Source organism: Aulostomus chinensis, chromosome 15, assembly GCF_037954235.1.
Source record: "Aulostomus chinensis isolate RoL2024-O1b breed Wild chromosome 15, RoL_Achi_v1.0, whole genome shotgun sequence".
Lineage (NCBI taxonomy): Eukaryota > Metazoa > Chordata > Actinopteri > Syngnathiformes > Aulostomidae > Aulostomus > Aulostomus chinensis.
Window position 1 is genome coordinate 296,506 of NC_141334.1, and position 27,802 is coordinate 324,307.

At 49.0% G+C, this 27,802-nt stretch overlaps 2 protein-coding genes and 1 long non-coding RNA gene across 9 annotated transcripts in view; 1 reads left to right on the top strand and 2 right to left on the bottom strand.

The window, feature by feature from the left end:
* nup98 (nucleoporin 98 and 96 precursor) lies at positions 1 to 20,691 on the bottom strand. Of its 4 annotated transcripts, none has more exons than XM_086225807.1 (35): positions 20,535 to 20,691; positions 19,527 to 19,636; positions 19,202 to 19,297; positions 18,779 to 18,964; positions 18,176 to 18,315; positions 17,438 to 17,545; positions 16,305 to 16,485; positions 15,728 to 15,894; positions 15,463 to 15,600; positions 15,202 to 15,328; positions 14,982 to 15,074; positions 13,930 to 14,073; positions 13,625 to 13,758; positions 12,975 to 13,162; positions 11,890 to 12,006; positions 11,581 to 11,788; positions 11,389 to 11,488; positions 9,963 to 10,076; positions 9,691 to 9,829; positions 9,363 to 9,540; positions 8,373 to 8,531; positions 7,950 to 8,189; positions 7,737 to 7,863; positions 6,087 to 6,325; positions 5,787 to 5,968; positions 5,244 to 5,497; positions 4,893 to 5,168; positions 4,088 to 4,245; positions 3,789 to 3,929; positions 3,537 to 3,676; positions 2,989 to 3,210; positions 1,968 to 2,209; positions 1,444 to 1,598; positions 1,243 to 1,354; positions 1 to 944 (listed from the first exon to the last, which is right to left on the bottom strand). In XM_086225807.1, exons 2-35 carry the CDS (start codon positions 19,603 to 19,605, stop codon positions 745 to 747), a joined length of 5,484 nt encoding a protein of 1,827 aa, XP_086081933.1. In that variant the 5' UTR covers positions 19,606 to 19,636; positions 20,535 to 20,691; the 3' UTR covers positions 1 to 744. The 4 variants fall into 4 exon arrangements, with proteins under 4 accessions (XP_086081933.1, XP_086081930.1, XP_086081932.1 ...); XM_086225804.1 differs by having other exon boundaries at positions 15,202 to 15,331; XM_086225806.1 differs by having other exon boundaries at positions 15,202 to 15,331; positions 19,527 to 19,633; positions 20,535 to 20,689.
* On the top strand, positions 19,855 to 27,296 carry LOC147248067 (uncharacterized). 3 transcript variants are annotated; one of them, XM_086225810.1, is made up of 3 exons: positions 19,855 to 20,156; positions 24,013 to 24,086; positions 24,161 to 27,296. In XM_086225810.1, the coding sequence occupies exon 3, from the start codon at positions 24,175 to 24,177 to the stop codon at positions 26,704 to 26,706; it is 2,532 nt and encodes an 843-aa protein (XP_086081936.1). In that variant the 5' UTR covers positions 19,855 to 20,156; positions 24,013 to 24,086; positions 24,161 to 24,174; the 3' UTR covers positions 26,707 to 27,296. The 3 variants fall into 3 exon arrangements, with proteins under 3 accessions (XP_086081936.1, XP_086081935.1, XP_086081934.1); XM_086225809.1 differs by lacking the exon at positions 19,855 to 20,156 and adding an exon at positions 23,007 to 23,842; XM_086225808.1 differs by lacking the exon at positions 19,855 to 20,156 and adding an exon at positions 23,007 to 23,495.
* Positions 21,652 to 27,802, bottom strand: part of LOC147248068 (uncharacterized) — a 36,180-nt gene continuing 30,029 nt past the window's right edge. The window contains exons 7-8 of one of the 2 annotated variants that reach the window (XR_015119432.1): positions 23,379 to 24,292; positions 21,652 to 22,549 (exon numbers count right to left, since the gene is read on the bottom strand). This is a non-coding gene — a long non-coding RNA (uncharacterized LOC147248068). The remainder of the gene's footprint in view (positions 22,550 to 23,378; positions 24,293 to 27,802) is intronic. The other variant, XR_015119433.1, reaches the window with a different exon arrangement.

Here is a 27,802-nt window from a genome sequence, read left to right on the forward strand (position 1 = left end):
TGCTTGTACTCAACTTTATTAAAAATATGAAGACAATTGTCCAGACCGTGAGGCAGCTGGACTGAAGCTCAGCAGGAGGAAGTCAAACAACCACAGACTGAAAACTGATCAATCGATGGATCAATTGGTCAGTGAGCAGAGTTTCATTCCAAACAATCAATGTACCAATCAAAGATGGAGGATAAATGACCTCATTTCCTGTTTGATCTTCCAAAAATATACACTATTTATATAATTACACACACACACACACACACACTACAAAAATAGACCATGAGGCTAAACCGCCTTCCTTAGTATCGGCGTCTTTATTCACATATGGACAGATGCTAATCTGCTAAGCTAACGGCTGTTTGTAATTATGTGTAGGACAGAACAGAAGAGGCTCCATGGTTCAGAGGTCAAAGGGAACTGAACTTTGTCTTTAAGCTCTAAAATGTTTGGGGGGAGACTCCTGCAGACGCACCAACATGTTTTCATTCTGCTGAGCAGACGATGAATGCAGAGACAATGGTGTTTGACTTGGATGGAGATCAGCTGATCTGAATGATGCAACGTTTGACCAGCGACCGCCTGCCGGCTGACACCTGACCTCTCTAAAATCACTTCCTGTCGTCTGGTGCTTGATTCCACTCACTGAAACTTAAAAGCTTAAATGCAACTGAAGAATTTGTGAGGAGAAACCAGACAAGTTGTCGTTCTTCGCTGTGATGTAACCTCCCCTCCCGCTCCTGTCCTGCGCTCTCATTGGCTGATGATGAGCTGTCGCAGGTACGACTGCGTGAGGCCCCGCAGCTCCTCCAGCGTGTAGTCCTCTGGCATCGGCAGGCGGGTGATGTGCGGTGCCAATTGGGCCAGCGGAATGCTGAGGGAGTCGGAGACAGTGTCCCCCTGCTGCAGGCACAGCACCACACGCAGGATGTTGGCCACACGCTTCGCCATCTCTGGGGGCCACATAAACAGCAGTTACACGTAACAGCCTACAGGATACACACACAACCTGGAAGATGTGTGCTCTTGTTGCTACGGCAGCAGAGCCAACTCCCCTCAGGCACAAATAAAGACATTAAGGTCTACAACTACAGTTCATGTGCCAACATCTGAACCAGACTTCCGCCACTGCTGCCACCTACTGGTCATTAGAGTGAGCTCAGGTAAGAGACAATTCACGAGTCAGCCTCCAAGGCTCCGCCCATTCCAATTACAAAGTCCATCAGTCATCAGCAACACAGATCCATTCACCTGACTGGGCGAGGCGGTCTCTGGCGGAGGCACAGGGCAGTAGCTCAATCCTGCTGCACAGAGACGTCACGTCGTTGTAAAGACGCTCCAGCTCGTAACCGGCGTTCTCCATCTGGAGGCGGTAGGGACAGAACGCATCACAACTATGCTCAGCTGCAGCCTCCATTACCTTTGACTGTCACCTCTCAGGTGACTGCTAACCTGCTGGATGTCCTGCAGTGTCTTCGTCACCCGGATGTAGTCCAGGTAGACCCGCCCCGCCGTGTCCCAGTCCTGGATGGTGGCGCTGTGTTCAGGGAGTGCCAGCCCCTCTAAGAACTCCTGCAGGTAGTCATGGTTGTCGTTGATGATGCAATCTGCAGGCCACATGTGAAAACTCATCAACAGCAGCAAGTTACCGAAATATTCCTGTTCATTCGTTCATTTTGGTTTTAAAAGGAAATTAATATGAATGAGTGTGCACAGACAACAGAAGTCAACGGGGCGAAGGGCTGTCAGTCATCCCGGCAGAAACCCGCCTTTGGTACCACGTTGATACCAGCTTCCTGAGAAGGTAACCACGAATGTTTTCCCATTGCAGCACATTTGGACATTGACGACACCCCCGCTGACAGAACTGATGATGCTCATTGTTGCGCACGCACATTTTACACACCACATTACAATGATGCAACAACAGCCTAAGTTGTAGTGACAGGACTACAAGATGTAAAACGGCAGCATACCTGAGGCGAGGTGTTGCATCAGCAGCCGGTGACACTGGCTCCAGTAACCAGCCTGGTACAGGTGCAGAGCCTCCTGGTGTCGGTTGCCGTCGCAGTGCGCTCGAGCGGCCTTGGCCTCATGGATCCAGTGCTCAGGGATAAGCAGCTGCTCCGTCAGGAAGCGCTCCCTCTGGACCGACTCTTCGGTCTCCTGCAGGGGGCAGTGGAGGGTCAGGACCTCCCTCACAGCTCGCTCTCGCTGGCTGCAGACAGAGAAAACTACCAATGGAGTGCCACTGTCCTATCACTCATGGTGACTTCAGAAATTGCAGGACCCCTTGGAGGGTCCATCGTGACTTGTGACATGCTAGCTAGCTAGCTTAGCCCAATGGCTGGTAGTGGGTGGGAAGTGTTAGCATCAGCTAGCTCAGGTCCAGGCTAGTTAGCTTAGCACAATGACTGGTAGTGGGTGGGAAGTGTTAGCGTAGCTCCGTCTCTGCCTGCATTAATATCAGGAGGGTTGTGTGTAACCTTGGTGATGAATACCAGTTTAACATGAGGAGACGTTGTAGTGGTAGAATCAGACACGTAGCCGGAACTACTTTCCTGACTGGGCGCAGTGATTTGACGCAGCACCTCCAAAGCTCCACTGGAACTTGGGTCAACAGAACCAAAGGTTTGTTGAGGACTAGAAGAGCGACTGCTGCTACTGATGATGAGGAGGAGGAGGGTTCCTGCTGGACACACCAGCATCCTGGACCAGAGCTAGCTGATGCTAACACTTCCCACCCACTACCAGCCATTGGGCTAAGCTAACTAGCCTGGACCTGAGCTAGCTGATGCTAACACTTTACACCCTCACCAGCCATTGGGCTAAGCTAACTAGCCTGGGTCTCTGGAGACAATGGAGAATAAGCAATGTTCCAGTTTGTCAGATTGACACAGAAAGGGATGCCATATGGAACCCTGAGAAGTAATTTAACATGCGTTACAAGGAGCCTCTAGTTCATCATCATTAATATTGACGGATAGTAGAACATACGTGTGGTCCGATATGTGCAGCAGGATGAAAATAGCCATGTGCCAAAGACCAGAACTCTCCAGCTGTGCAGCGTAGCTGGCATGGAGGAGTCCCTGCCGCGAGGCACTCAGGTGGCCATAATGGAGTGCCTGCAGGACACCCCACAGGTGCCAGCTGAGACGGTAGTCCAGACGTTCCCAGGTGACGGTCAGAGGGTCCAACAGCTGCTGCAGGCTGTAGTGCCTACACCAGGGACACAAGTACCTTCATGAGACACTCCAAGTGTAACACATCAACCAACCGGGACATCGAGGCACAACTGGCTAAAATCAAATTTTGACGGTAGGATGGCAACATCAACATGAACGGAGACGGAGCACAAAGGACAAACAAGACGCTGACATCTTATGAGTCCTTGTGTCTTGTAAATCACAAGTGGTCCATGATGGGTGCTGGCCTGCGGATGGTGCCACGCTATCAGGCGCATGGACAAGTTAGTAACCAGATAGATGTCGCTGTGATATGTGCATGCATGTGTCCTGTTCAGGTGAGGGGTGTTACTGGTTTACCTGTCACTGTAGAGTTTGAGCAGGTGGAAGCAGAGGTCATGCCGTGGCTGCTTGGAATCCTCCTCCTCCATGTCTGGCTGCTCCGCCTCCAGGTATGGAGGCAAGGGGGCACAGGCATATTTACCACCTTCACATGAACCCTGCAGGACCAAAACAGCCGTGACTTGGCGCCAGCGTGTCACATCACCTGCCTTCATGAATGACCCTGCATAAAGACAACCCAAATATCACGAGACTCTGGACACTACTCACCTGGAAGGCAGTTTCATATTTGGCGAGGGCATCGGCCACAGACGCAGTGGGAGGCAGCATGAACCAGAGGTGTACGGCCAGACATCGCTTCCAGTCTAACTCAGAACACACGTTAACCACCAAGTCAGATGAGTGCCACACCTGCAGGGACAAGAGAGCAAACGTTGCAGCAATGGCCAGTAACCAGCCCCACAGGCCGCAACAGCAACGTCACACCACAGCCACTACAATGTCCCGCTGTCAAGACATTGACCTTCAGAATAGAACCTCCCAAAGTAAACAAACCGGATGAGTCATACCGGTTTCCCAGCCAGCAGTGTGAAGATGCGCAGCCGTTCTTCGGTCAAGTAGCCGTCAGTCTGCATTCGGTTCCAGTCAGCCAACTGAAGGGCGAGCAGGTCACGACAGTGTGAGGAGCCCATGGCCTGAGACAGCAGCAGGGACAGACGGTGGTCTCCTATGGAGACAGGGAGACTGATGTGACTGACAGGTGGACATGTGAGGACAAAGACTCGCTGGAGAATGTCGACAAGATGGAGGCAAATGTCCAGTTACTGTGATGGTCTGACTAAAACTGAACGGTGGGATGAATTTATGTTTGCAAAGCTCTGGTGTTCTGCACGCGCTCTGTAGGTCTCGGCTGGGGCTCAGTCAAGATGCGACAGAACAGGGGACAAACGTGGTGCAGTCTCAGTGACACCCTACAAGTGGCCAGCTAAAGGTTTGTTTTGTGACAGTAAAGGTTGCATCCAGCGGTGGGGGGCATAGCGCCACCTACTGTCTCAGAAGGGGACAGAACCATTTCTTTCCAGATTCCAGTATCCTGGCATGACAGCAGCCACCCTCATAAATTACCCAGTGGAGCTCATCGACAGCAACACCATGATGATTCAAAACTACTGACTGATGGACCTTGTATGTTTGGATTGTATTGATTCCTCAGCTGTGAGGAGATTTTTATTCTGAGTCAAGTGAAGACTTGAACACACTACTGCTTCCACTACGACCCATGTTGAGCGCCATTTTGGATGAGGCAACACGTGTGAGTGGGAGCTGCTGACAGCAAAAAACATCACGGCTGTGTTCCTGTAACTTAACACTCACCTTCCTTCTGCGCCAGGCGACATGCCTCACTGACGCGGTTCCCTGTCAGGTAGCTGAAGATGGCGTCCATGTGGCAACCCTTCCCTGCCAGCGCCACCTCCTCCTCCACCCTGCAAGTGGTGCTGCGGGACAGCCAGGCAGAGAAGGTCCTCCTCCTCTCCAGCTGCTGCTGATACTCACTGAATATTTCACTGTGTGGCTCCTGGTCTATGGGGCCCAGTCGGCCCCAGAGGGCCTCGCAGAGAGTCCAGACCTCTGCCCAGTACCCCAGCAGGGCTGGAGGAGAAGGACAGTTAGTAACCATCCTGTTGTAAGATCTAACCTCACTGGCTTCTAAAAATCCTCACTTACGGTCTGCATCACCCTGCTTGTCGCTCAGGTCCAGAATCCACTCTGCATACTCATGCAGCGCTGCCACACCAGACTGCGGACGCACCAGTGGGCAGTCAGATTTGTCCGTGGTGCTGATGGTGCTGTGCTGCAGACAGATCTCCAGGGGATGCTGCAGGACCGGCTGGCTCTCCTCCTTCTTGGTGGCCATGCCTCCAGGCGGCTCCAGACACACCAGTTGCTCCAGCAACACCTTGTAAGGGCTTTCTGTTAGTCTGCAGGGGAGCACACGGGTTGAGGGGGTTTAAACATGCTGCCATGGCGGTTTGTGTCTCATTCTACAACTACATCAGCTTACATTAATGTTGTATCCATGTTCCAAATCCTACTGCCATGAAAGCAAACTGTGTGTATTCTCCAACAAGCTGCTGTTTATCCGTGCGAGCTGAGGTGGTATTCAATGCCTGTGGCAATCATGTGACCTGCCATACAGGAAATAAACTTCTCTGGTCTCACAGCTAAGTTTTATAAAGCTAAAGGAAGCAAAAAATGTGTGTGTCTTACTGTTTGCTACTGGTAGGTTTTGGCATGACACTGAAGTCGGTCTTGGTCATCAGACCCTGGTGGTTGAGCTGTTTGGTATGTGAGCTCAGCTGGAGTCCACAGTGTGCCAGAGTCCAGCCAGGACCCCAGCCGACCCGGAACGAACGACCCACAAACAGCCCAGCATCCATCAGCAAACCCTCCTGTAAAAAGAACAGCGATTATTGTCCACGGTGTTCTTAGGAAGGACGATGAGCAGAGTAGTAACGTCTCATGACTCATCAAGGCCACGTGACTGAGAATCAGAGTCATTATATCCACCTTGCCCTGAGTGACAGATTCTTTGAGTGGGACGGGGGCCCCCAGTCGTCGCACTCCCACTGTCCTGACTGAGGGCTCTGCAGGTTTGGGTGGCAGGAGGAAAGAGGACAGTCCTGGCGCTGGAAAGGAGGGTTCCGCTGCCACTGGAGATGCTCGCGACAGAGGAGGCACCGGCTGGGGAGGGTCAGCCGACTGGGAGAAGAGGCCAGAGGTGAAACGAGCCTGAAGTAGACCACCGCCTAGCGAGAGAGATCAGGGTGACATCAGGGATTCTGCAGTTGAACACGACTCACTCAGTTGTAGGGTGTGCATCTTCATGACCTCACCACTGGATGCAATTATTCGATGCATCCATCGAGATGCATCACATGTTCTATATTATCATACATGCCTTTTTCTTCAAATAACACAGTCTGATAGGTATGAACTCTTTATTTAGAGAACTGATTTAAAATTAAGATCAACTTATGTCATGTTTTGTTACATTGAGCTGTAAAGACAAATAAAATTATAGGTTGAGCCTATCTGATGCTTTATGTGTTACTAAAGGCCCATTTATGCTCAATGTACATACAAAAATGTATGCATCCATTCCAAAGAATGTTAGTGTCACTGCTCACACACTTCCCTGCGTCCCTTGTGTTGGCATGCGTGTTAACCAATAAATTCACCAGGGGCCAGCCCACAGTCAAAAGTTTACAACAACAACAAAGTCAAAAACAACACTGGAGGAGGTACTGATAATGTATATCTTGCATACAAGACATAAACGGAGGCGGTGGTCGTATCAGTACTGACAGCAACACTGCCCCCCTGATTTCTGGTGCTACTGCTCAGTTTGGTCTGTATCCGTAAAAATACAGACAGAATGGTATGCAGAGTACAAACAAAAGGCTCCATCCGTATCCAAATGTATTTAACATTGCTCATACATGGGCCTGAACACAACAGCTTTCTCTGTTAGCTGCCACTCCCCAAAAGAACAGTCAGAAGCTCAGCAAGATGAACACCGGCTCTGGCTTGCAGCACATGCAACACTACGTCCCGGTTGTCATTACGGTAATGTGCTGTTACCGTTAGATAGGAGTCAGTCGCCACAGAAGTCCACAAATCGCATGTCACTGCCACATGCTTCCCTAACCAAATCCATCACCTGGACCTTCGTCTCTCTGTATGACACCAACACAACTGTGTGCTGGTGTTTGCCGAGATGGTAACTTGTACCGCCATTCCAGCGTCTTAACCAGCTGGCAAAACCAGTATGACAAATAGCATGGGTCTTGTCAAGTTGATGCCTCTCGAGAACTTCATAATAACCAAAATGGTCCCAGATATCCTGAATATTTTTTATTGCGATTTGGCCACAGCTTTGTTCCTCTGCCATGTTGCATCTCGGTGGGTTTTTTTTGGGTTTTCTACTGTGCTCGTGCCAGGCTCGCATGTGTCCGTCACCCAAAATGCAACTTGAATTTTAAAACTTCATTGTCCACACAGAAATGGACCCCTAACCCAATGCAACCATAAAACTTGTTTAAAAACGAATATGTGACTTAACTGTGTCAATTCTAAATCGTCCAATAAAGCATCTTGATGTATCTTTTGAGTCAATAAATTTAAGCACCCCTACTCAGTTGTAGGGGCGGTTCCTACCTGAGGGCCGGCTCTGGGTTCCAGGGACTAAGAGGTGAGGGGACAAGACATCAACCTTAATCGCTTCCTGGTCCTGGAACATCTCGCCCTCCTCCTCATCCTCAGCAAACAGAGATGCCTTCATGATCTATCAGAGAACAAACCATTATTTGGTTATGGCAGAGGTTTGATGGCATGATGTACTTCCTGTCCACTTGTAGAAGAGGAGTCTACCTGTAGGGTGTGTGGGTTGATCCCAAATGAAGATGCAATGTGGCTGGATGCAGAGATGATTTCATGCTCAGCAGAGATCAGCCCCCCGAGCTTCTCGCCCAGCATTTCCATCTCTCCCATTGCCGGCAGGTCCCCATCCTCTTCTCCTCCCAGCATGCTCTCTGGCTGGAAGGTCTGAGTGATGTCAGCCATGTCGCTGTCCAAACCTGCCACACCACTTGCGACATCCACCACTGTGGACTGAAGAGAACAGACAATTTGTGCTTCACAGATTTGCTGTAGTTTGTCTAAGTTCTACCGAAACAATCAAGCACTCTCAGTCACTCAGCTTTGGGTCTGGGACCCTCACATTCCCCTCAGTGATCAAACACTTTCTGCAATGACTGATTAAAACCTTTTCTGTACTTTGTTGAGCAGCTCTACCTGAGCCTGTGGTGCCAGCTGCTGGGCTGGGGGAGGTTGCTGCTGCAGCCTGGTGGGGGGAAGTGTCATAATCTTCAACTTCTTGGAGTCAGATTTGGGTGGGACATCCTCCTCCTCCTCATCTGAGTCCTGGAGGCCATATTTGGAGAAATGGACCACCTGGAAAGTAGGGAGGAGTCAGTCAGACTGGAGAAACACACACCAAACCAAAAACACTAAACCTGCTGCCATCATTGATGTGGGAGACACTGGTTCTCAGCTCACAGATGGACCGGCATCCTCACAGGGTGTGATTCACCACTGTTAGGAAGGCCAAAATGAAAACGACTTTAACTGTTATGAATGTTCTGCTTCAGTTCACCTTTGCTGGCGTTTGTCCTTTTCAAAAAGACATTTACACTGCAGTTAAATGAAAACTCTCCACGGATGCCAGATGAAGGAACACCTGGCAGGTTGTCAGACATCCATCTATCAGCTCTATAAATGATGAAACCACGATACCACCATCAACTACTTAAAACTTAGTTAGCTAACCCTGAGCCTGGAACTTTCAGCTCTTCTAGTTTGTTCTGCATCACCACGGACGTGTGAGCCTCTATGACAGCAGTACTGCACTTCCTCCCAGGACCCTTCAAGTTCCCATCACACTGCTCTCATCTACATTAAGAACAGCTGAACTCACAGAAAGCTTCCTATCACTGCTCCTCCTGGTGGATAGATGAGGTACTCTACTCGGAGGTTACTAACTACTAACAACTGAAAATTGCGGTTTTATCAACCTATTATATGTTGTTGTATTTGTATGGGAACAGACAGAGGACCAACAGCCACATCTGGACATGAACAACACAGGATGTCTTGATCTATGTAGCTAGATATGAGGTCCTATGCACAGGTGAAATTGGCCCTCAGTAGGGCACAGGGTCATGTTCTACATGTTCTGAGAATGACAGGAACTGTGGATGTGACAAACTTGTCTGAAGCTCTGACCTCGAACACCCAGGACCCGGTCTCAGGGCGGTACTCTAGAAAACGGGCTCCCTGTTTGCGAGATGCTTTCTCCAGCCGGCCCTCATAGTTCATGTCAGTCAGACGTTCAGGACTCCGGATCTGAGTACAGCTTGTCTTGTCGTTTGGCCACACACCGTCAAGAGTCACCTCTGCCCGCCTACCCCCCCCCCCCCACACACACACACACACACACACAAACACACACACACACACACACACACACACACACACACACACACACACTTACTTTCAGTCTGGTACAGAGTGTTATTGTATTAAGACTTTGCTTGTCCTCATCCTTACTCACCTGTTGAGCCCCTCCCCCTCAGGTGGCTTGTTTTTGTCATCTGGGTACACGACGACCTCTTTGCGCCTAAAATGTACGATCTGATCGAGATTCATTCCCATTACGTTCATCTCACCGGGGAAGAAGATGGAGCCGTAGCCTGTGAGGGCCAATCAGAGCAGAACAGTGAAACTCTTCGACTCGTGTTAGGACCGGAGGTGGCGTCAGGGTCGTTATACAGGAAGGAGGCATTCACAGACCTCAAAGAGCTGAGACATGGGCGCTGTTTTTACCTTTCCTACCAATGGTGAAGTTTTCCACCATACATTCGCCATTGTCATCCACCATCTCTGCTAGCTGGTCCATGGACGGGATGGTGTAATAACCAACACGGCTCAGAACGATGCCTGTGAGACAGAGAAGATGACTCCTTGTTCAAGACACGCTGGCCCATCAACAGCACTCATCCAGGTCAGAGCTCCCACTTGACGTGTCCAAAAGTCAATACACAACTTTGTTTTAAGCTCCGTCTTTTTTGTCTTGTCATTTATTTCTATGCAGCTACAGTGAACTTAAGCAGTAATGAATGATGCTCCAACAGGATGAGAGACACAGAGCACGATTGTCCCTGCTGCTATGACGCTGCCACTGTCTTCAGCAGGTTCCATATCACATGACAGACACAAAAACAAGCTAATATATAACTGTAAAAGAAAAATAGCCTTTAGACCAAGTAAGCTTATATTCTCTCTATTCATTTTGTCACCACCACATTGTTAGGGGCTTATAAGTCAGTGGAAATTCTCAGTCATCCATGTTGGGCGTTGGGGGCGGCTTTCAACAGATGCTAGTAGATCATTGCCAAGACTTCTCAAACACCTGATTCAGATCCACATCGTCCGTAACCCCCATAGGGAGAGAGTTATCAAGGCAAGAACTGGAGTCACAGCACTAATGTCACTACTAAACACACACATTATCAACACAAACACATAGTCCTTGAAATGTTTGCTACTCGGACAACACAGGTACAAACTTCCTGATACATCTTTCAGTCCCAGCTGCCCATCGGGGGTTAGCGGTCTCCCTATTGTGCCGAGTCATACGAGCACAGTGACATTTGGAAGAGAAAGAACTTCTCGCATTGTAGCGAAGAGGGCAGCGTGAACCCCACCTGGGCCCCCCTCCTGGACGTGGCTCACCCATCTATTCATGCCCACACCGCCGATGACTTCCACATATTTCTGTTATTTATGACTGATTGTAAATAAACCCGCTTGTTTATGCTGCTTTTCATGGTGAGGGACATCCAGACACGTACATCTTACTGCTTGAGCACAGGGTTGAAAGCAAAGCAGTCAGATTTACCTTCCTTTCACAGTGCCTGCTGACAGGTGGAGTGCCAGAGGCCTCTTCTGCTCTAACTTTTAGTTATGATAAAGTCGAGGATGCAGCTTTAAGAGCTCATGATGGACACAAATGATGACTCGCTTGTTTATTTCTGTTCAGTCTCCCTTCTTCATGGAAGCCAATCATCTAATATCATCATATTAGAGATAACTACGACATGTAGCAACAGCATGACTGAGCGAGATAGAGCTGATAAATCCTAACCAACACTGTGACCTCGCAAATAACCATAATAATAATGTAACAGTGTACAGCACGAAGGCGTGATATTAGACGTATTGGTTCTGTGGTGACAGTGAAGGGTCGCACCTGCTGGATGCGGCAACTGCTGTAACTCTGCCTGCTCCTCCTCCCGTTCCTCCTGCAGAGACTCATCCCCCAAAGATGCTGACACGTCCTCACTGCTCAGCTGAGACAACAGTGGCAAAATTACCATAAACACACTGAACACACACAGGTCATTGGCAGAAACACAAGTGGCCTTGATGTGTATGGTCTGACCTCAAGACCGTTCCTGGAGGCTTTGTGCATGTTGAGGTCACAGATGGTGTCCTGGAGGCTGGTCTGGGCACGACCCTGCGGGATCGGCTTCGCAATGGGGTTGACATAGAATTGGGTGACCTCCGGGTCCTCATTTGGCCGGCTGCTGGGAACCAGGCCCTCCCTCAGCAGCTCCTCCTCCTCCTCCTCCTCCTCCTCCTCCATATGTCTGCAGACAAGAGGAGAGGAGTCATTGCTTAATCAGCAGGATTCAGCCAAAAATCATAAACCTGACACGGTAATGAGAGAGAGAGAGAGAGAGAGAGATACCCGTGTCCGTTCTGAGGGTATTCTGGTGGCGACGCCAGGTCATCGCTCTCTTTGCTGAGCGGACTGTTGTACTGACTGCTGTTCAGGTTCTTCAGCACAAGTTTCTTGATGCTCTTCCTGTGGAGCAAGCGCACAATTACACACGAGGCTGACGTTGCAAAACTAAATTAACACCACCAATCACTCAATTTCCTGAATGGCACATACAGCCTGTTACTGGGTCACCCAGGGTTCACTCCTGCCAGCGCCATTTTTTAAACTTTCACATTTGTTTTGGAGACGATTTTAAAATCTTTAATCAGTTTGTTTGACTGGAAGGGAGGCTGGTTTGATTTTCAATAGCTATGATGGATGCGCAGGCAGGATATTTGATTTTAGGACAATGGACAGCATCCTGGACCATACGTCCCTAAGTCATAATGACTCCCATGCTCAGAAACAATTACAGTTCACACATAATTTCCATGTTCTCTTTTGGAACTTAGCGGGACATGTGTTCTCCACAGATATCAAATAGTCAAGACGAACATTTGTCTGCCTCATATTTTTGATTCACCCACAACACAGACAAGTGCTGTCATTGAGATGAATTGCCACGCTTATCTCATACCTTGGTTGGATGGTCTTGTATTAATCTTCTAAACTGGAGTGTAATCCACACTGTAACCACGATCGCCCAGAGGGATTTTTACAACCAAAACCAACTGTTACTGGGTTGACTGACTGAACCCTGAACTCATGCTGAGGACTGTTCTGCCCTCACTGGCAGCTGGTGGCCTCTTTCGGGGCTTAGTAGTTGTAGTTTCCCAGACGAGGAATGACCACTGCTGAGGTTGGTGCAAACTACACCAAAACATGCCAAAGCAATTATTCTCAGGTTGGGAAACAGGAAACTTGAGGTGTTCTGGGACTGTCATGTTGTGTAAACACATTCATTGATGTTAATGATGTCATTCATACATATTGCATATTCATGATTATAAAAACTATGAAATGTCATGTTAGTATTCTGATTTTGGATTATTTGCCAGTAAACTCTTGGATCCATGAGCTGTTTTCAGTCCTTCCTTTCAAAACTAGATCACCTGGGTATGAAGGCTCCATTTGTGAGTGAGGGCTCGTCATCATCCAGGCCGTCGAAGAGCTGCGACTTGGATGCCCCCGACGATGTCAGTGCTTTGGGACGGACCCTAGTGGCAGGTCGAGGGGTCAGCTTGTAGTGTGTGGGTGTGGTCAGAGCCTTTTGGGCTGTGGGATTCGTCGGCTTCAAACGCTATAATGACACAGAAACATGTTTCAACATCAGATGCATGGAACACTGACGAACATATGGGCTCTTCATTCGTCCTCTTAATTGGCCCTATAAAGACTCCAGAACTGCCTGATATCACTTGGGGGGGGGGGGGGGGGGGCACAAGCTCAATGTAGCACCAGTGGCAAGGATGCTAACACTAGCTCTGTCTCTCACGGTGATTGTAGATCAGAGCGGTAAGGCATAGATGCTGTCCCCAGGCTACACGAGTCAGCTACATGTGTGCATTGGCAGGCTGCGGCACCAACATATTTGCTGCTCTTCATTCTCAAATTAATGAGTTAGAATGAAACAGTGTCCTGTATTTCACCAATTGTACCTGCAGAGGGTGCCAACACAACGCTGCTCTACCTGGGGCCATCGTTATTTTGCTCTCTCGATGTTAGTTTGTGTTGTTATAAACAGCAGTGATTAACTCCTCACCTCCTCCTTCTTCTTGGGGTCAGACAAAGGGTTCCTGAAGAGCGGTGAGTCTCCATACGGGGAATAGGCCAGGACACTGAGCTGCTGCTGAAGCATGGCCTGCTGGGCAGCCGCAGCATTGGGATCTGTGAGCGCTGGAACAGAAAACAACAACAAAACATTCAGAACACACAGCACGGGTGATGGCATTGTTTTCAAACTAGTTAGTTGTTGTAGTTACTGGTTAGACTGGATAAATCTTTGCACATCGTAGCAGACAAAACCCTCCCCAAAAAACTTGGTCAACATCAAGCTAACATGCTCACCAACAGGCTGCTGTGGGGCTCCGAAGCCCAGGCTGCTGGTTCCACTGTTGAATCCAGTTGCTCCGAATGTTCCAATTGTTCCTAGCGCAGTGCCCATTTTGTTCTGGTTATTCCCAAAGAGCGACGTCTGGCTTGTCCCCATTGCTAAACGAACCAACACAACTGGGTATCAATGAACCTGAGGATAGTCTCAGCAGCATCATTCCAACCAGCAGAGACGCCGTGACACAACGTCCAATAATCCTGGAGCTGATTACTGCAAGTTGCAAAAAATTGTGGCTGTGGTCAGCCAAAGAAAACCTTTGTCAACCTAAACATCCAAAATCTTTAATAAACCAAGTCCTTGATTAATTAAAGACAAAGTGTGTTATTTCAGCTGAGGGGGATTTGGCCATTGTCAAGCATGACAGAAGAACTCGCCGACCTTTCTACCATGAGTGAAAAGCAAAAGAGTTTTGAAAAGAAGGTGATGGACCAAGAAGGCCAGGATCAGAGGTACAGCATTCAAATTCACAGTCTGCTTGAACACACTGAAGGACGAACCCGTACAGTTTATGCAGCAGAAGACCCCCTTTGTTTCCTACCTTGAAGCCTCTGAAACAGGTTACACACGCCCACACAATCTCCACAAGTGAATTTCCATCAGTGTGTTTTGTGAATGCTCTCTCTCCTTGTTGGCTGACAACTGACGCCTCTTTCAGTGATGGTGCTTCCTCAATTTAATTGCAGTTACTTACTCTCTTTCTAAAACTTGGGGACATGTATTTTCTGACCAATGCTACTTCATACAGAGGCGCATGGTTACAGATTTGTGTTTTTGTTGCTGTACTTGGATATAGACACCTCTTTTTGAGGGCTGATTTTACTATGAAACTTTGTAACACTTAATTGAAAGAGTACAGGATGTGTTGAATCTCCATTTCCCACGGATCATTTTTATGACTCTTTTATGAAGATTATGATACTTTGTCATCGCGAATCATCGACATGATATATTTTCATTTCAGTCCATCATTGTTCAACTTGTCCTTGGGTCTTGAGCCCTCAAATACCTGTTGCGAAACTGGTTCCCAGTCCTGTCCCCAGTCCCCCTGTGGCCGGCTTGTTTCCGAAAAGATTCCCTCCAGCAGGATTGGCCCCAAAGCCTGCAGACAGCAAAACCCCGGCTCAATTATAGTATTGATCCCTGAGTATCAGTGCCACGATTATCATTATTTAGAGAGATAGATATTGGTGTGTATTACCATGAGTTGCCAATACAGGCAGGCTTACCAAAGGTGGAAGGGTTGGTTCCAGCTCCCAGAGTGAGAGCTGGCTTGTTGCCAAAGAGACCAGTGCCAAAGGACGGAGCGCTGGTGGTGGTGGTACCGAAACCAGTGGTCTTATTACCAAACAAACTCTGCTTTAGAGACAACATGCACATAGAAACAATCAAACAACTATCAAATGATCAAACTGATGTCCTGGGCTGCTTAGAGACCAACACTCCTTCACCTCTGGAGTGGAGTTAGGTTCACTGTCTCTGGATGCTACCTGTGTTCCAACGTTTCCAAATCCAGTGCTGGTTTGGCCAAACAGTCCTGTGGCAGTCCCAAAGCCAGTTGCAGTGCTGGTCTGAGCTGTGCCAAACAATCCACCAGGCTGAGCTGCTGCTGTGTTTCCAAACAAACCCTGAGAGACAAAAGAATGATGCTGACCAAGTCAAAGTTCTATGCATTCATGGCACCCAGGTGTCCTTGCCTATGCTTCAGTATATTTGAGGTTGAAGTCCCCAAAGGACAGTTAAGGAGGGTCTCACCATACTGCTGGTGCTGGCCTGGCCCATGGTGTTGGTGTTGCCGAAAGAGAAACCGGTGCTCTGCGTGGTGGTAGTCTGGCCAAAAGGTTTGAAGAGGCTGCCAGCCTGTGGCTGGTTTGGTTGGCCAAACAATCCCCCTGTGGTTGCACTAAACCCCCCAGCACCTGCTACAGATGGCAAAGAGTCACATATCAGATCACCATCAGTAATTGGGTGTGGGGGTGTGTGTGTGTGCGGACATGAAGAATGATGGCAACAACATGTACATAGCAGATAGACAGAAAAGCGCTTTGTCCTTTTCACAAATCCCCTGATTCATCAGACATGTCAGAGGCCTGTAGAAAAGGATCTGCAACATCATCTTTTTAAGTTGAAAAACCTGTTGTTGCAGCTGGAGGACACTCCTTGATGCTGCTTTACTGTGTGGTGACGAATGATGACATTTCACTGATATCCATCACTCTCACACACACACACAAGCCTGCACACAGAGATGCTCGTCCCTCCCAATGTTTAAAAAACAAACAAACATGTGCCCCGTGTACCTTACTCTATCCCTGTGTAACTCATCTCTTACCTGGACCAAAGGTGGTCTTGTTCTGTCCAAACGAGAAGCTGGTGTTAGGAGCAGAAGAGCCAAACAGGCCTGTAGGGGCACTGGACGTGGCCGTAGCTGCACTGAACAAACCTCCTGTGGCTGCAGGCATTTGGGTGGTGGGGCCCTTCCTGCCTGCCTGGTAGTCTTCCAGCCTCAACTCCTGCAAGAGTTCAAGATGCGGTTCGGTCAGGCGGAGGCTTGAAAACTTGCACATGCCGCCATCACACCTCATTTAGAGGGGCAGGAAAGCCATTGAATATTTAAACAAGAAAGTCACCAAAGGGGATGTCGTCAGCTCAAAACTACGTCTTCACTTATTGTGTCATGACTACCCCTCACTCTGCTATCCCATCAGGTTATTGGGACCATCGTTGGTTTTCCCACAGGTCAATGACCCCAAACACACCTCTGGGCTATGTCAGGGCCATTGCCCAAGAGGGAGAGTGATAGAGTGCTGGGTCACATGATCGGCCTCCAGTCACCTGACAACCTAGTGGAGATGGTTTGGGTTGAGTTGGACCACAGAGTGATGGAGAAACAGCCAACAAGTGCTCAGCACTCCGGGGAACTCCTTCAAGACGGTAGAAGAACCCTCCAGATGACAACCTAAACAGGTTGACTGATACAATGTCACAAGTGTGCAAGGCTGCAGAAGGTGGTTATGAAGGAGAATCTAAAATATAGAACATACTCTGGTTTGTTTCAGAGTTTTTGTTTTCTAAATTGTTCCATATTTGTTCTGTCATAATTTTGATATCTTCACTATTAACTGCCAATGCGGAAAATAATAAAGGAGGTATCCAAACCCTTGACTGGTACTGTACATGATCTTGTGACAGGCCCAGCTATTATGTCTGCAACCAACTTGATGGGTTAGTTGTGAGGGACCTCCTGAGAAACAGACCAAGCCTGGGTCTTTGCATTTTATGGGTTGTAAAAAGGTTTATTATCATTGCATATCAGAAAATATGGACGCCTTTCCCAAGATCTAGGCTGATGCATATCGACTGACCGAATTCCATCAAATAATTCTCAGCATTCGGGACACACCACTGCATGATGATTTGCATGGCATTTTACAGAAGATGGGTGTGTGGAACAGCCAGACTCACCTCCAGGGATTTGTTCTCATACTCCTTCATGGCTGTGATGCACTGGTGCTTGGTGTTGATGCTGGTGGTCACGCCAGCTTTCACCATAGTGTCACTTCCCGTCGGAGCCTGGGTGAAGAAGAGCCCGGATGCGTAACCTTTACTAAACCGGTTCAATTATTCACATCATGTAAACTGCTCAATGACCAGCTCAAGGGTCCAAGCACCACCACGGCACTTCCCCAAATAAATTATCATCATCCCGATAATATCGACAGTGAGTACTTCTCGGACATCAGCCAAATCAGCTGCTGAACATCAGCCAACAACACCCACCCTTACATTTGCGTAAGAACATTATGAGTTGGAATGGCTCCAGGTATGAGCGGTCACTAGGCAAACTGAGTTATGGCACTTGAAAAACATCAACCTACATTTTGGCTTCAAAAGCCATGAACATATAAATCCGTTTCAGATGCTGACCACCCGGAACCCACACCAAGATAGACTGTGTGTGCAGCTGGAGGTTTTTGTAATGTGTTGATTCACTGATGTCTCATAACAGCTGTCATGTGGACACAAATAGAGCCGTGGAAATTCAGTGGTATCAGCACTGACAACCAAATTTCTGGCATTACATCATCCCTGGTCAGGATCCTCTCACCGTCATGTCACCCTGGACATCCTTCACCATACATGCAGTGAGTCAACATGATATTACCATGTATTATATGACCCTGCTGCACCTAAATGACTCACATTAAATTTGACAGTGGTTCCTGGCTGCTGTGTGGCAGAGAATCCTGAACCTCCAAACAGGGAATTTGTTCCGCCAAAGGGGTTGGAGGTGGTGTTGGCCGACCCAAAGAGTCCGCCGCTGCTGGTGCTCGTCCCAAAGCCTGGAGGACACAACAAGAGACAGACATTCCCTTGAACAAACATAGGGAAAGTCGTTATTGAATACTGCTTCTGTCAATACTAGACACTTTACTAGGAAATGACAATGTCATGTTATCAACAGGCGTTATCAACTTGAGTATAACTGTTGCGTCTCTGCTGGCCACTGCATGAGTCGCACCATCGCTGAATCGCCTCAGACTAGGACATGGTCACTCTGGCCTCAATAAGACTGCCAAATTCCACACCTTACTGTTGATTCTGCTTTAATGTCCAATTCCAGGATTCTGTTTGTGTTTTCCACATGGACAGTAATCGGACTGTCCTGTTATCACTGTGGAGTTTGACTGGTCATGAGTCAGCTCAGCCCACCAACCATGATTCATGTAGGTCCCATTTTCAGGTCACAACATATCTGGGGAAAATCGCATCACCGCAAATCAATGAAGAATTTGAGGTTCTCACTTCCAAAGGAGGTGGGTTTATTGGCACCAAAAGCATTGCTGGGCTGGGAGAAAAGTCCACCACTAGTGCCTGTCGCTGTGTTGCCAAACAAGCTGGTGGACGTGCCGCTGGGTGCACCAAAGCCAAAGCTGGTGCTCGTGGAGGAAGTCGCTGGCTGGCTGAAAGTACTGGAGCCAAACAGGCTGCCTAGAGGACAGACGTGAAGACATGAGTTTATTTCAGGATCTGTACATCTAAAAGGCCCTGTTTCTCTTCATCTTAATAAACTGATGAAATTACCCATTTTCGAAATTAGAATCTTAAAATACTAAGTTTGAAGGTGGATACAGTCTCATGAGAGACAGTTCATTTCTCAGATAACTTCATGAGTGAAGCACAGAAACAGAAACAGAAACTAGACGTAACAGAATGAAGCTGACAAACCAGGTTTATTCTGTGCGGCACCAAAAAGTCCTCCAGTGTTGCTGGTTGCCCCAAACGCAGATGTGCCGAAGCCTCCTGTTGTCCCAAAACCTGCATCTGCAGATATTAAGATCACTTTGTAAAGCCCTGAACTGACAACAAAACACAGCACCTGCAGTCAATGCAGCTCATCAGGTCTGAATCTGACCTGGTCAGAAGGGCGTTTCAGCATTCAGAATACCAAGGAAAGGTAAGATGGTCTCTCAACCAGATTGTGTCTGTGTGTGTGTTAAGAATCAATGTGTCCTGGTGCTGAGTTCAAATGCTGAGAAGTGAATAAACTCACTCTGTTGTCCAAAGGTGGATGATGTTCCGAACCCCCCCGTCCCCCCGCCAAAGGGGGTGCCGAATGACTTGTTGAACATCTCGCTCTGCTAATGGGAGACCACCAGTCTTCTGTGTGGAGACAAACATTCAGTATACCGATCCGAGCCGTCACGGTCAAGCCCCCTGAGGCGTCTTCATGCTGACATCACCGTTTGAATTCAGAGATTTCAGGCAGAATTTGAGTCGCTGAGCACAGAGAAGCTCTCAGATCGGATTAACAGTTCAGTCTTTGATCTCATGGTTCCGTTACTGAACAGTTTTTACAGTTACCACCGCCAACCATTTCCCTTTGACATTCATCACGAATTCGGCCTGTACCCGCATCTTCGTTCTCCGAGCTAGATGATGGAGACAAAACTAATTTATATCATGTTTAAATTCCCTTGAATTGGCTTGGTAGTATTGTGAAGGACAACGAAGCCAGGGGTCCACGGCTACTGCGCGGTCAACTCCTCAGCGGGACAATTCGGTACTCACCGTGATGAATAAGGCGTCAGGAGTCAATATTTCACGGTTCGTTCTTGTCTCCGACCCCACGTGGAGCCCACTGGTCTGCGACGGCCGAAAAGCTAACCCTAGCCCGCCACCGGTGAGTCTGAACCGGTTGGAACCAACAAGCGCGAGTTAGCGGCTCGCAGGGTAAACACGGTTTCTCCTGACGCGCCCGCAGCGCAGCTTCCGCTATGCTAGCGGCGCGCTAGCATAGCGGCGCGCTAGCCGCTATGCTAGCTGGAGGGATTCACCCCGCTAACAAACTAAGAGGAGTCAGAGACGGTTCCCAAAGGGTGGTGGTGAAGCCGATCCAACCTCTTAACGTCTCCGGGCGTTTTTCAAATAACGGATAGTGCCCTCTAGCAGCTGAGCCAATGCTGGCCAGCTAGCTCTCCCGCTAGCACGTAGCTTTGCTTTATCGAAGTTTGCGACACAAAAATAAATCGCAGAGATCTGCTCCCGTCAGAAACGTCACCTTAAACTCTATCAGCGGGAACTCTGCGGTGTGACGGCGGCCGGAGACAAGTGTTTCTTCAGCTTCCCATCAGCGCGGCCGGTCGGCTTCGTCAGCGAGGAAGGAAACTACTGTCGCCCAGCTAGCCGGCTACGTCCTGTCCCCATGCGGGCTGACGTCACGACAAGCACGTAGCACGCCCAGACGAGTACGCTCGAGTGTTGGCGTTCTACCTTTGCTCGTTTAATTCATTCGCGTCGGTTAAAGCAGTAAAATGATCCTGAAGCCCGAAGGTGTGCGGAGGGACCAGGCCTCGCTCCCAGTCCCGCACACCTTCCGCTCCCTTTACGGAACAGTTTTTGATGTGATCGCACTTTTTGACTTTTACATCAGACTTAATTTGCAGTGATAAGCCAATATTTAGTGTGAATCCTACCGAGAGTTTTTGACTTCAGCCCAGGTGGAACCTGGCAGTTTGAGCTGATTATCATCGCTAGTGTAGTAAATGTGATTACATTTAATGGCTGAACCCTGCAAGTCTTGGGGTTTGTGACATCACATATTACGTCACAGCAAAATACACCAAGAATTATGCTGATAGTTGGTAATTGGTGCCATATTCGTCAGGGCAAGAGTGAGGACAGGTCTGAGGGTCTCGTCTCGGAGGTCACGCCCCTTGGCTGTTACCGTCAGAGCAGAACTATATCCCCTGCTGGTGTCTGCTGGAGTCTGAGGGTCTTGCAGTATCTCAGCTGATCCTGGACTGAGACCTCAGGTGTTGGACCTGAAGCCTGCTGGAGTCACGCTCCCAGTTTGAGGGTCCCAGCCCCCAGTGGCACCACCACTGCCTTCACCCCCTACATCTCCTCCAGCCCCTGGTGATGCTGTCTCTTGGATGCTCCATCTATCACCACCACCTCCTCCTCACCACATACTGGTCGATAACGCCGTCACAGCCATTGAGATTGCAGCATTTTCTCTTCAGTAGTGGGAGTGTGTGGAAAAGGGTTGGAGTCCCTGTCAGGACGAGACCTGTCATTCCCATCAAACATAAACAGCCATTGTGAATCAGGACACCTGAGTACTTGAGTTTATTCAGGTGATAATTTATTGTAGTGTGTCACTTCCTATTGAAGATGATAGGTCTTCACTCAATAACTGATGCTGTAAAAGGCCTGATGGTGAATTTAGAGAAAAAGATGCTCTTTTGACCATGCAGAGAGATGAGTGTGGATCTGTTCACCCTCTGAACTGGACCAGAATAACAGATAATAGTGGAGTGTAAGGGTGCATCTACTAGAGAAATAAACAAAGACTGATACTAGAGTGAAGGCGGTCCGGCGGAGCAGTGGTCCTCCCTGTGGCCCCCAGCAGGAAGGTTGTGGGTGGAGCCCCGGCTGCAGCACGGGGTCTTTCTGGGGGAGTCTCCATGTTCTCCCTGTTCCTGCTGGGTTCTCTCTGGTACTCCAGCTTCCTCCACAGTCCAAAGACATCAAGAGGGACCAGGTTAATCCAGACTCTAAATTGACCGTAGGCGTGGCTGGGAGAGCCAATGGTTGTCTGTCTCTATGTGTTGGCCCTGCCATGGACTGGTGACCTGTCCAGGGGGAAGGCTGCTGGGATAGGCTCCACCCCCACCACCCTCAACAGGAGAAGAGGGAGAAGATGGAGGGATGATGGATGATGCAAGGGTACTCCTGGGTTTTGACTGTCCTTTTGTTTCCTCAATCACTAACATGATGCAATGACATGAATAAATCACTTGAAAATTGTATTCTTTATTTTTTAAATCAATTACACATTTGAATTAATTGCATCTAAACTTGCAATGATGTAATACTTTAATCCATGTGACTGGTGAAGGGTCACCACTTCCTGTCGCTCAGTTCAGAACCACAGTTATTAAAGTCAAGTTCACCACCGGTGAGGGGCAGAAGCCCCTCAGGTCCTGGAACAGAGGACCAGCCAGGCAGGGCAGTCAGGATGCCGCCAGGGAATCGGAGAGCTGGTGTGGGTGTTGGGTCCGTGCTCCTGTGCTGTGGGTGGGGTGGGGGGTCAAGAATTAGAATTAAAATAACTGGTAAAACTTAGTCTGACGGACAGATCAAGAGAAATGAAGAGGGACTCGTGAATAAGAGAATGAATAATGAAAACCCTGATGGTGAAAGTAGCGGGAGAAGCGTCCAGCACCATCAGCTGGACCCGCGCGTTCCTGCTGATGCATCATGGGTCGACTGGTCAGCAATAATTCATTACCTCTAACTTTTGTGTCGTATTACATGAAACTCCACTAAGTTTATTCACACTGAAATCAATGTTATAGCCAAAGCATCACAAAGACATGTATTTCCATTTCAGATCCCAAAACTGAAACTACTGGTGAGACCTCTGTTCAGTTCTACCGTCACGCACGCAGCTGCCAGCTTGAGAAGCAGATCAGTTCACGCTGGTCACGTGTTTATCTCGCGCTAACTTGACCTTCTTGACCTTCTAGAACTCGGTTACGCCATACGGCGACTGGCGGTCTGATGACTCGAGCACAAGTAGCCAACCCGGACTGGTTCATCGCCGCACCCAGGGGTGTCCCGTTGGGAGCGGAGGAGGCCCTGCGTCTACGACTCTGTACGCGACATCGGGATGGAAACAGCGCCTCTTACTGCCCAGCGGTGAACGCGAATATTGCATCCCCAGTGTTACGGCGCATTCCCGGAGAAAGAAAAGTCGCCTGTTCGAAACCGGAAGGAAACAGTTGACGATGAAAACATCGGAACTTAGTTCGACAAAATCTTTACATCTTAACCACGATAATTCGACATTATTAACTACTACCACGTCAACACAGCAGTTGCCATAGTGACGTAATACCTTCGCGCCGACTGATCCGGCGACGCGTCATAACTCGTCAGCGGCGAGCTTCTCCGCCGGACCGCGACGAGCCTCTCGCCCGGTGGAACCGCGGAACACCGTCCGCTCCGGTCCGCGGTAAGTGCGGCTTGTTTCGTCCTGACAGCGGTGTTAGCTGTGACGTCAGCACCAGTGACGACTTGGAGGCGAGCCGCGTTGCCAGCGTGATTATCAGACATCTGCTGCTACTGCTGGTAGTGTCATCTCAGACTTTATAAATACAGATGTGCTGTTTGCGTGTTGGCGGCCATCTTGAAGAAACGCGCGCTGTGTTCGGGTTTCGACGTCACAGACGGCTTCAGTTTTAGGAGACGACCCAGACGCGCGTGGTCTGACGTCTCAGCGGCACCAGGGCGGCTCGACGCGCTCAGAACTCCTGTAGACTTCAGTTCACAACTCGTCCAAGGCGCAGCATTTGTTACAGGGTAATAATGCAGAAGAAGCGTGCAGGGAGATGTCACGTGGTGCTGCCGGGACGTCCTGCCTCCATCACCTCCATCCACACCCTCCACAGAACCGTGGAACACACACACATATATGCATGTCCTATCCGACCGGCTGTGTGTACACGTGTGTATATACCTGTGTGTTCCAGGTGTGGAGGGTGACTCCTCATCAGGGTTGTCCCTGTACAGACGCTGACGTTGTGGATCCAGGCTCCAGGGGAAGGTTCGTCTATGGGAATATAAAATGTTGGCGCGAACCTGGTGGCAGGGGGCTGACTGGACTTGTGTCATTTTCAGGTTTGGCCGCCAGCATGGACAGCATTGATGATGACTACATCTGGCAACGCCGTATCCACCATGGCACCCGGTGCAGGAGAGGGGAAGTGCCCTACCCACTGTCGGTGGGAATTGGTTTGGAGTTCAACGCCACTTTAGAAAGGAGGGAGAAGTTAGATCTGAGTCTGCTGACCAACGGCGTGATGCTTGAAATTTTTGACTTCGCTAAAACAGTGACTAAGTCTGAAAAGTTTTTCCTGTTTGAAATGCTGCAGTTCAACTTTGACCTGGGTGTGGCTAAGGACAATCACGCACTGTCCTACAAATACATGACTCGCATTCACGCCAAGATTAAACTGCTGAAGGACCAAATTAAGTTGAAGCAAAGATGGAGGGAAGCATTTACTCTCACGGACATTAGCAGTTCACTGGGGTCTTTGGGGAGGGGCGTGGCGGCAAGGTACCGCCATACAAGGAACACGGTTGCAGCGAGTTCGCTTCTCACTGATGGCAGCAGGAAGTGCCAAGAGGCAGAGGGTGGCAGAGCTGTGGAGAGCGTGTTCGATCTCAAAATGGTGTTGGGAGCCACAAAACGTCTCAGTGATGCGTATCCCTTCTGCAGTGAGCTGGGCGTGGCGTTGGCTATTGGACCAGACGACTCAAGCAGACAGAAGCTAAACCTCAGTCAGCTGACCAATGGTGTGATGCTGGAACTGCTGGACTTCTCCCACTTGCTCTGCGGTTCCCATGGTCACATGGTTATGGACTTAGTCAAACAAAACTTTGGTGTCCAGTTGGACAGACTCAATATCCACAGGCAACTTTTCACACTGATGGAGAGAAAATGTGCCTTGCTTCAACATGGAAGCACAGACAGATTTTGCCTGGAGGCATTTAAAGTGCAGCCCAGTAAATCCCGACAGAGCTCGAGAAAGAGAAAAGTCTGTGAGGCGAACGGCAAAGACCTGGAGCGAGTAATGAGCAGGAAGGGAAAGGCAGCGCTGAACACAAACAGTGAAGAGACAGGAGATGGCGACTTGTCCTCCATGTGTCCGGTGGACATCCTGGCAGAAGCACAACTCTTTATGGAGGCCAGAGGCGAAAGCCTGCAGGCTGAGGGAGGGCTTCCCCCAGCGCCGCATCAGAATGACGGGAGTGACGCTCAGTTGTTAAACTGCCGGCCAGTGCAACCTGCTGTCTCAGATGTGTTCTCTGAAGACAAAACGCTGGACACAAAGGTAAAAACAGAAAGGCAGCGGCTTTGGGCGCGGCGTGCTCCGCGCTCAAAGCAGATTCTCACGGTACAGAAGGTGGGAGACATGTTTGCCAGGTGCAGGAGGATTGCGCTGGATTTTAACGTTGGCTCAGGAAATCAACAAAACCTGCAGCTGAGTGTGCTCACCAATGGCGTGATGTTAGAAGTTCACAGGTTCGCTGTGGCGATGAGGAAGAGTTTGTGCAGTTTCTTGATGGATGTGTTGAACAGAAACTTCAAGTTGGGGCAAGGTGAGCTGCTGGAGCGTCACTTTTACTATTACCTGCTGACAAAGGAGAAGAGTCTCCAGAACCATCCGGACAGGAAGGATCTAGACTTTCTGAGCACTTCCTTTCACTTCCCTGAAGTTTACAACCTGGTCAACGTCCACAGCCATCTTGAAACAGGACCGGAATTTGAACGGGAGCAGCAGATGGCCTCTGATACGAGGCAGCAGAACACAGGGAACCCGCATTGGTTCTGTAAGAAGCTGGGCCTTGACCTTTGGTCTACAGACGCACGTCCAGAGGGTCACAAGCTTGATTTGACCGTTCTGACCACGGGCGCCGTCCTGGAAATCTTCTCCTTCATCAGAGAACTGTGTGGAAGCGTCCATGAGGTGGTAAACAACGTGCTTGAGCATAATTTCTGTCTGGACCTACAGAACCCTAACAGCCAGGCGTCCCAGGGGATCCAGCGGTGGTACACATTGCATTCAAACATCATGAAACGGCAGTCTCCATCTGCCAGGATGGATCGGTGGTCAAACACAGCTGTTTACAGTCAAGAACTACAAAACAGTGGCGGTTTTCTTGATGAAGCACGACGGAAGCAAGAAACGTTCCCGGCGGAGGAGGTGGTGGCAGCCAATGGCTTCCACACATGCAAAGAAGTTGGACTGCAGCTGGACGTCGCCTCCAGACCAAAAACCAAAAGCAAACTTCACCTGGGAGTTCTGACGAGAGGCGTGCTGCTGGAGGTGCACCGCTATGTGGAGCAGCAGTGCCTCCGCTATGTCCCCTCGCTTTATGAGATCTTGGACTACAACTTTGACCTGAGCTCACAGAAACATCGCAAGGTGGAGTTTGCCTGGTCCATAGCATCCCAGGTTATCGCCATGGCAGCGAAAAACACAAAAAATGGAAACTACCTCAACAAAGTGTTTGAGCTGCCCTTTGAGCCGGCCCAGCCGGCCCCGCCGGTCTGCAAAGACGAGCAGGAGGACGACGTCATTTGGCCCAAACCTTATGATGACGACATTGTGTTCGTCAGGGAACTGAAGCCGGTGGACATTGAGGTAGAGATAGAGTAGAAACCTGGAACAGTCGGGGCTCCGGGGCTGATCACGGGGGTGGACCTCGCTGTCACACATGGACATCACAATACTCGGACGCGCTTTTTTCTAAATTGATACATTTCAATATTGGAAAATGATGTAATAATTTGATCATTGGTCCTATGAGAGACAAACAGACATAACTAAGGTTCTAGCTGCTCGTTTGTAGTGATTCTCACAGCCAAACCTTCAGATTGCAAGATCTTGTGTCAGTGACATCCAATACGTTCCAGAAAATGTCAGTTATTTTCCAGATGCCTGAGAGCATTTAAAGTGGTGTCTGACATTTGATATTGAAAATTAAAGGAAGATGATGACATGATAATGTTATTTGATCACATATTTGCTCTGTTTGAAAATTAATAAAGATTTTTAAACTTCTAAATGTTGTAAAACCAAATGAAGGGAAAGCAGCAGTCCAGAAACAACCAGACGCTGAGCTGATGGTTTCACCCACCGTCGAGCCTGGAGGTCTGACACCTTCAGGATGAGAGTGAGTGTGGCCACTAGATGGCACCAGAGCATCACTCTTGACTTTCTCCTTGATGATGTTTGAGAACCTTTCAGGACTTGAAGTTTTAATAAAACGAGAGAAATTTGAAACCAAAGGCTTCATAAATAAGACGACATAAATTTACAGTTTAGAAACAAGCAGAAAGGGTTGAAGCCAAATGTGGTGGGAACGATGACGTCAGGGGTGACAGTTTACCTCCTGATTGAAGCTCACACTTCCAAAAATATAATGGAAAGTAAATTTTCACACGAACAAAATGTTTATGAAAATATTGAAATAAGTCATGGAGACTCCTCTTCAACGAGCACCAGTCTGGTGAGCTGACGCTAACAAGAGCACATTAAAAGAAATGGTGGGAATCTCTGCCACATCAGGGGTCCTGCCTGGGAGAGGAAGTGCTGCTGCTGATCTATCCATCCATCCATCCATCCATCCATCCACCCACCCATCCATCCACCCATCTATCAATCCATCCATCCATCCATCCATCCACCCATCCACCCACCCATCCATCCACCCATCTATCAATCCATCCATCCATCCACCCACCCATCCATC

Coding starts and splice junctions, on each gene's coding strand:
- LOC147248067 (XM_086225810.1), top strand. CDS start 24,175: ATGGACAGCATTGATGATGACTACATCTGGCAACGCCGTATCCACCAT.
- nup98 (XM_086225804.1), bottom strand. CDS start 19,605: ATGTTCAACAAGTCATTCGGCACCCCCTTTGGCGGGGGGACGGGGGGG. Junction 13,759..13,929: donor AGCCCCACAGCAGCCTGTTG/GTGAGCATGTTA, acceptor TTTCTGTTCCAG/CGCTCACAGATCCCAATGCT. Junction 11,489..11,580: donor CCTCCAGGAACGGTCTTGAG/GTCAGACCATAC, acceptor CTGTTGTCTCAG/CTGAGCAGTGAGGACGTGTC.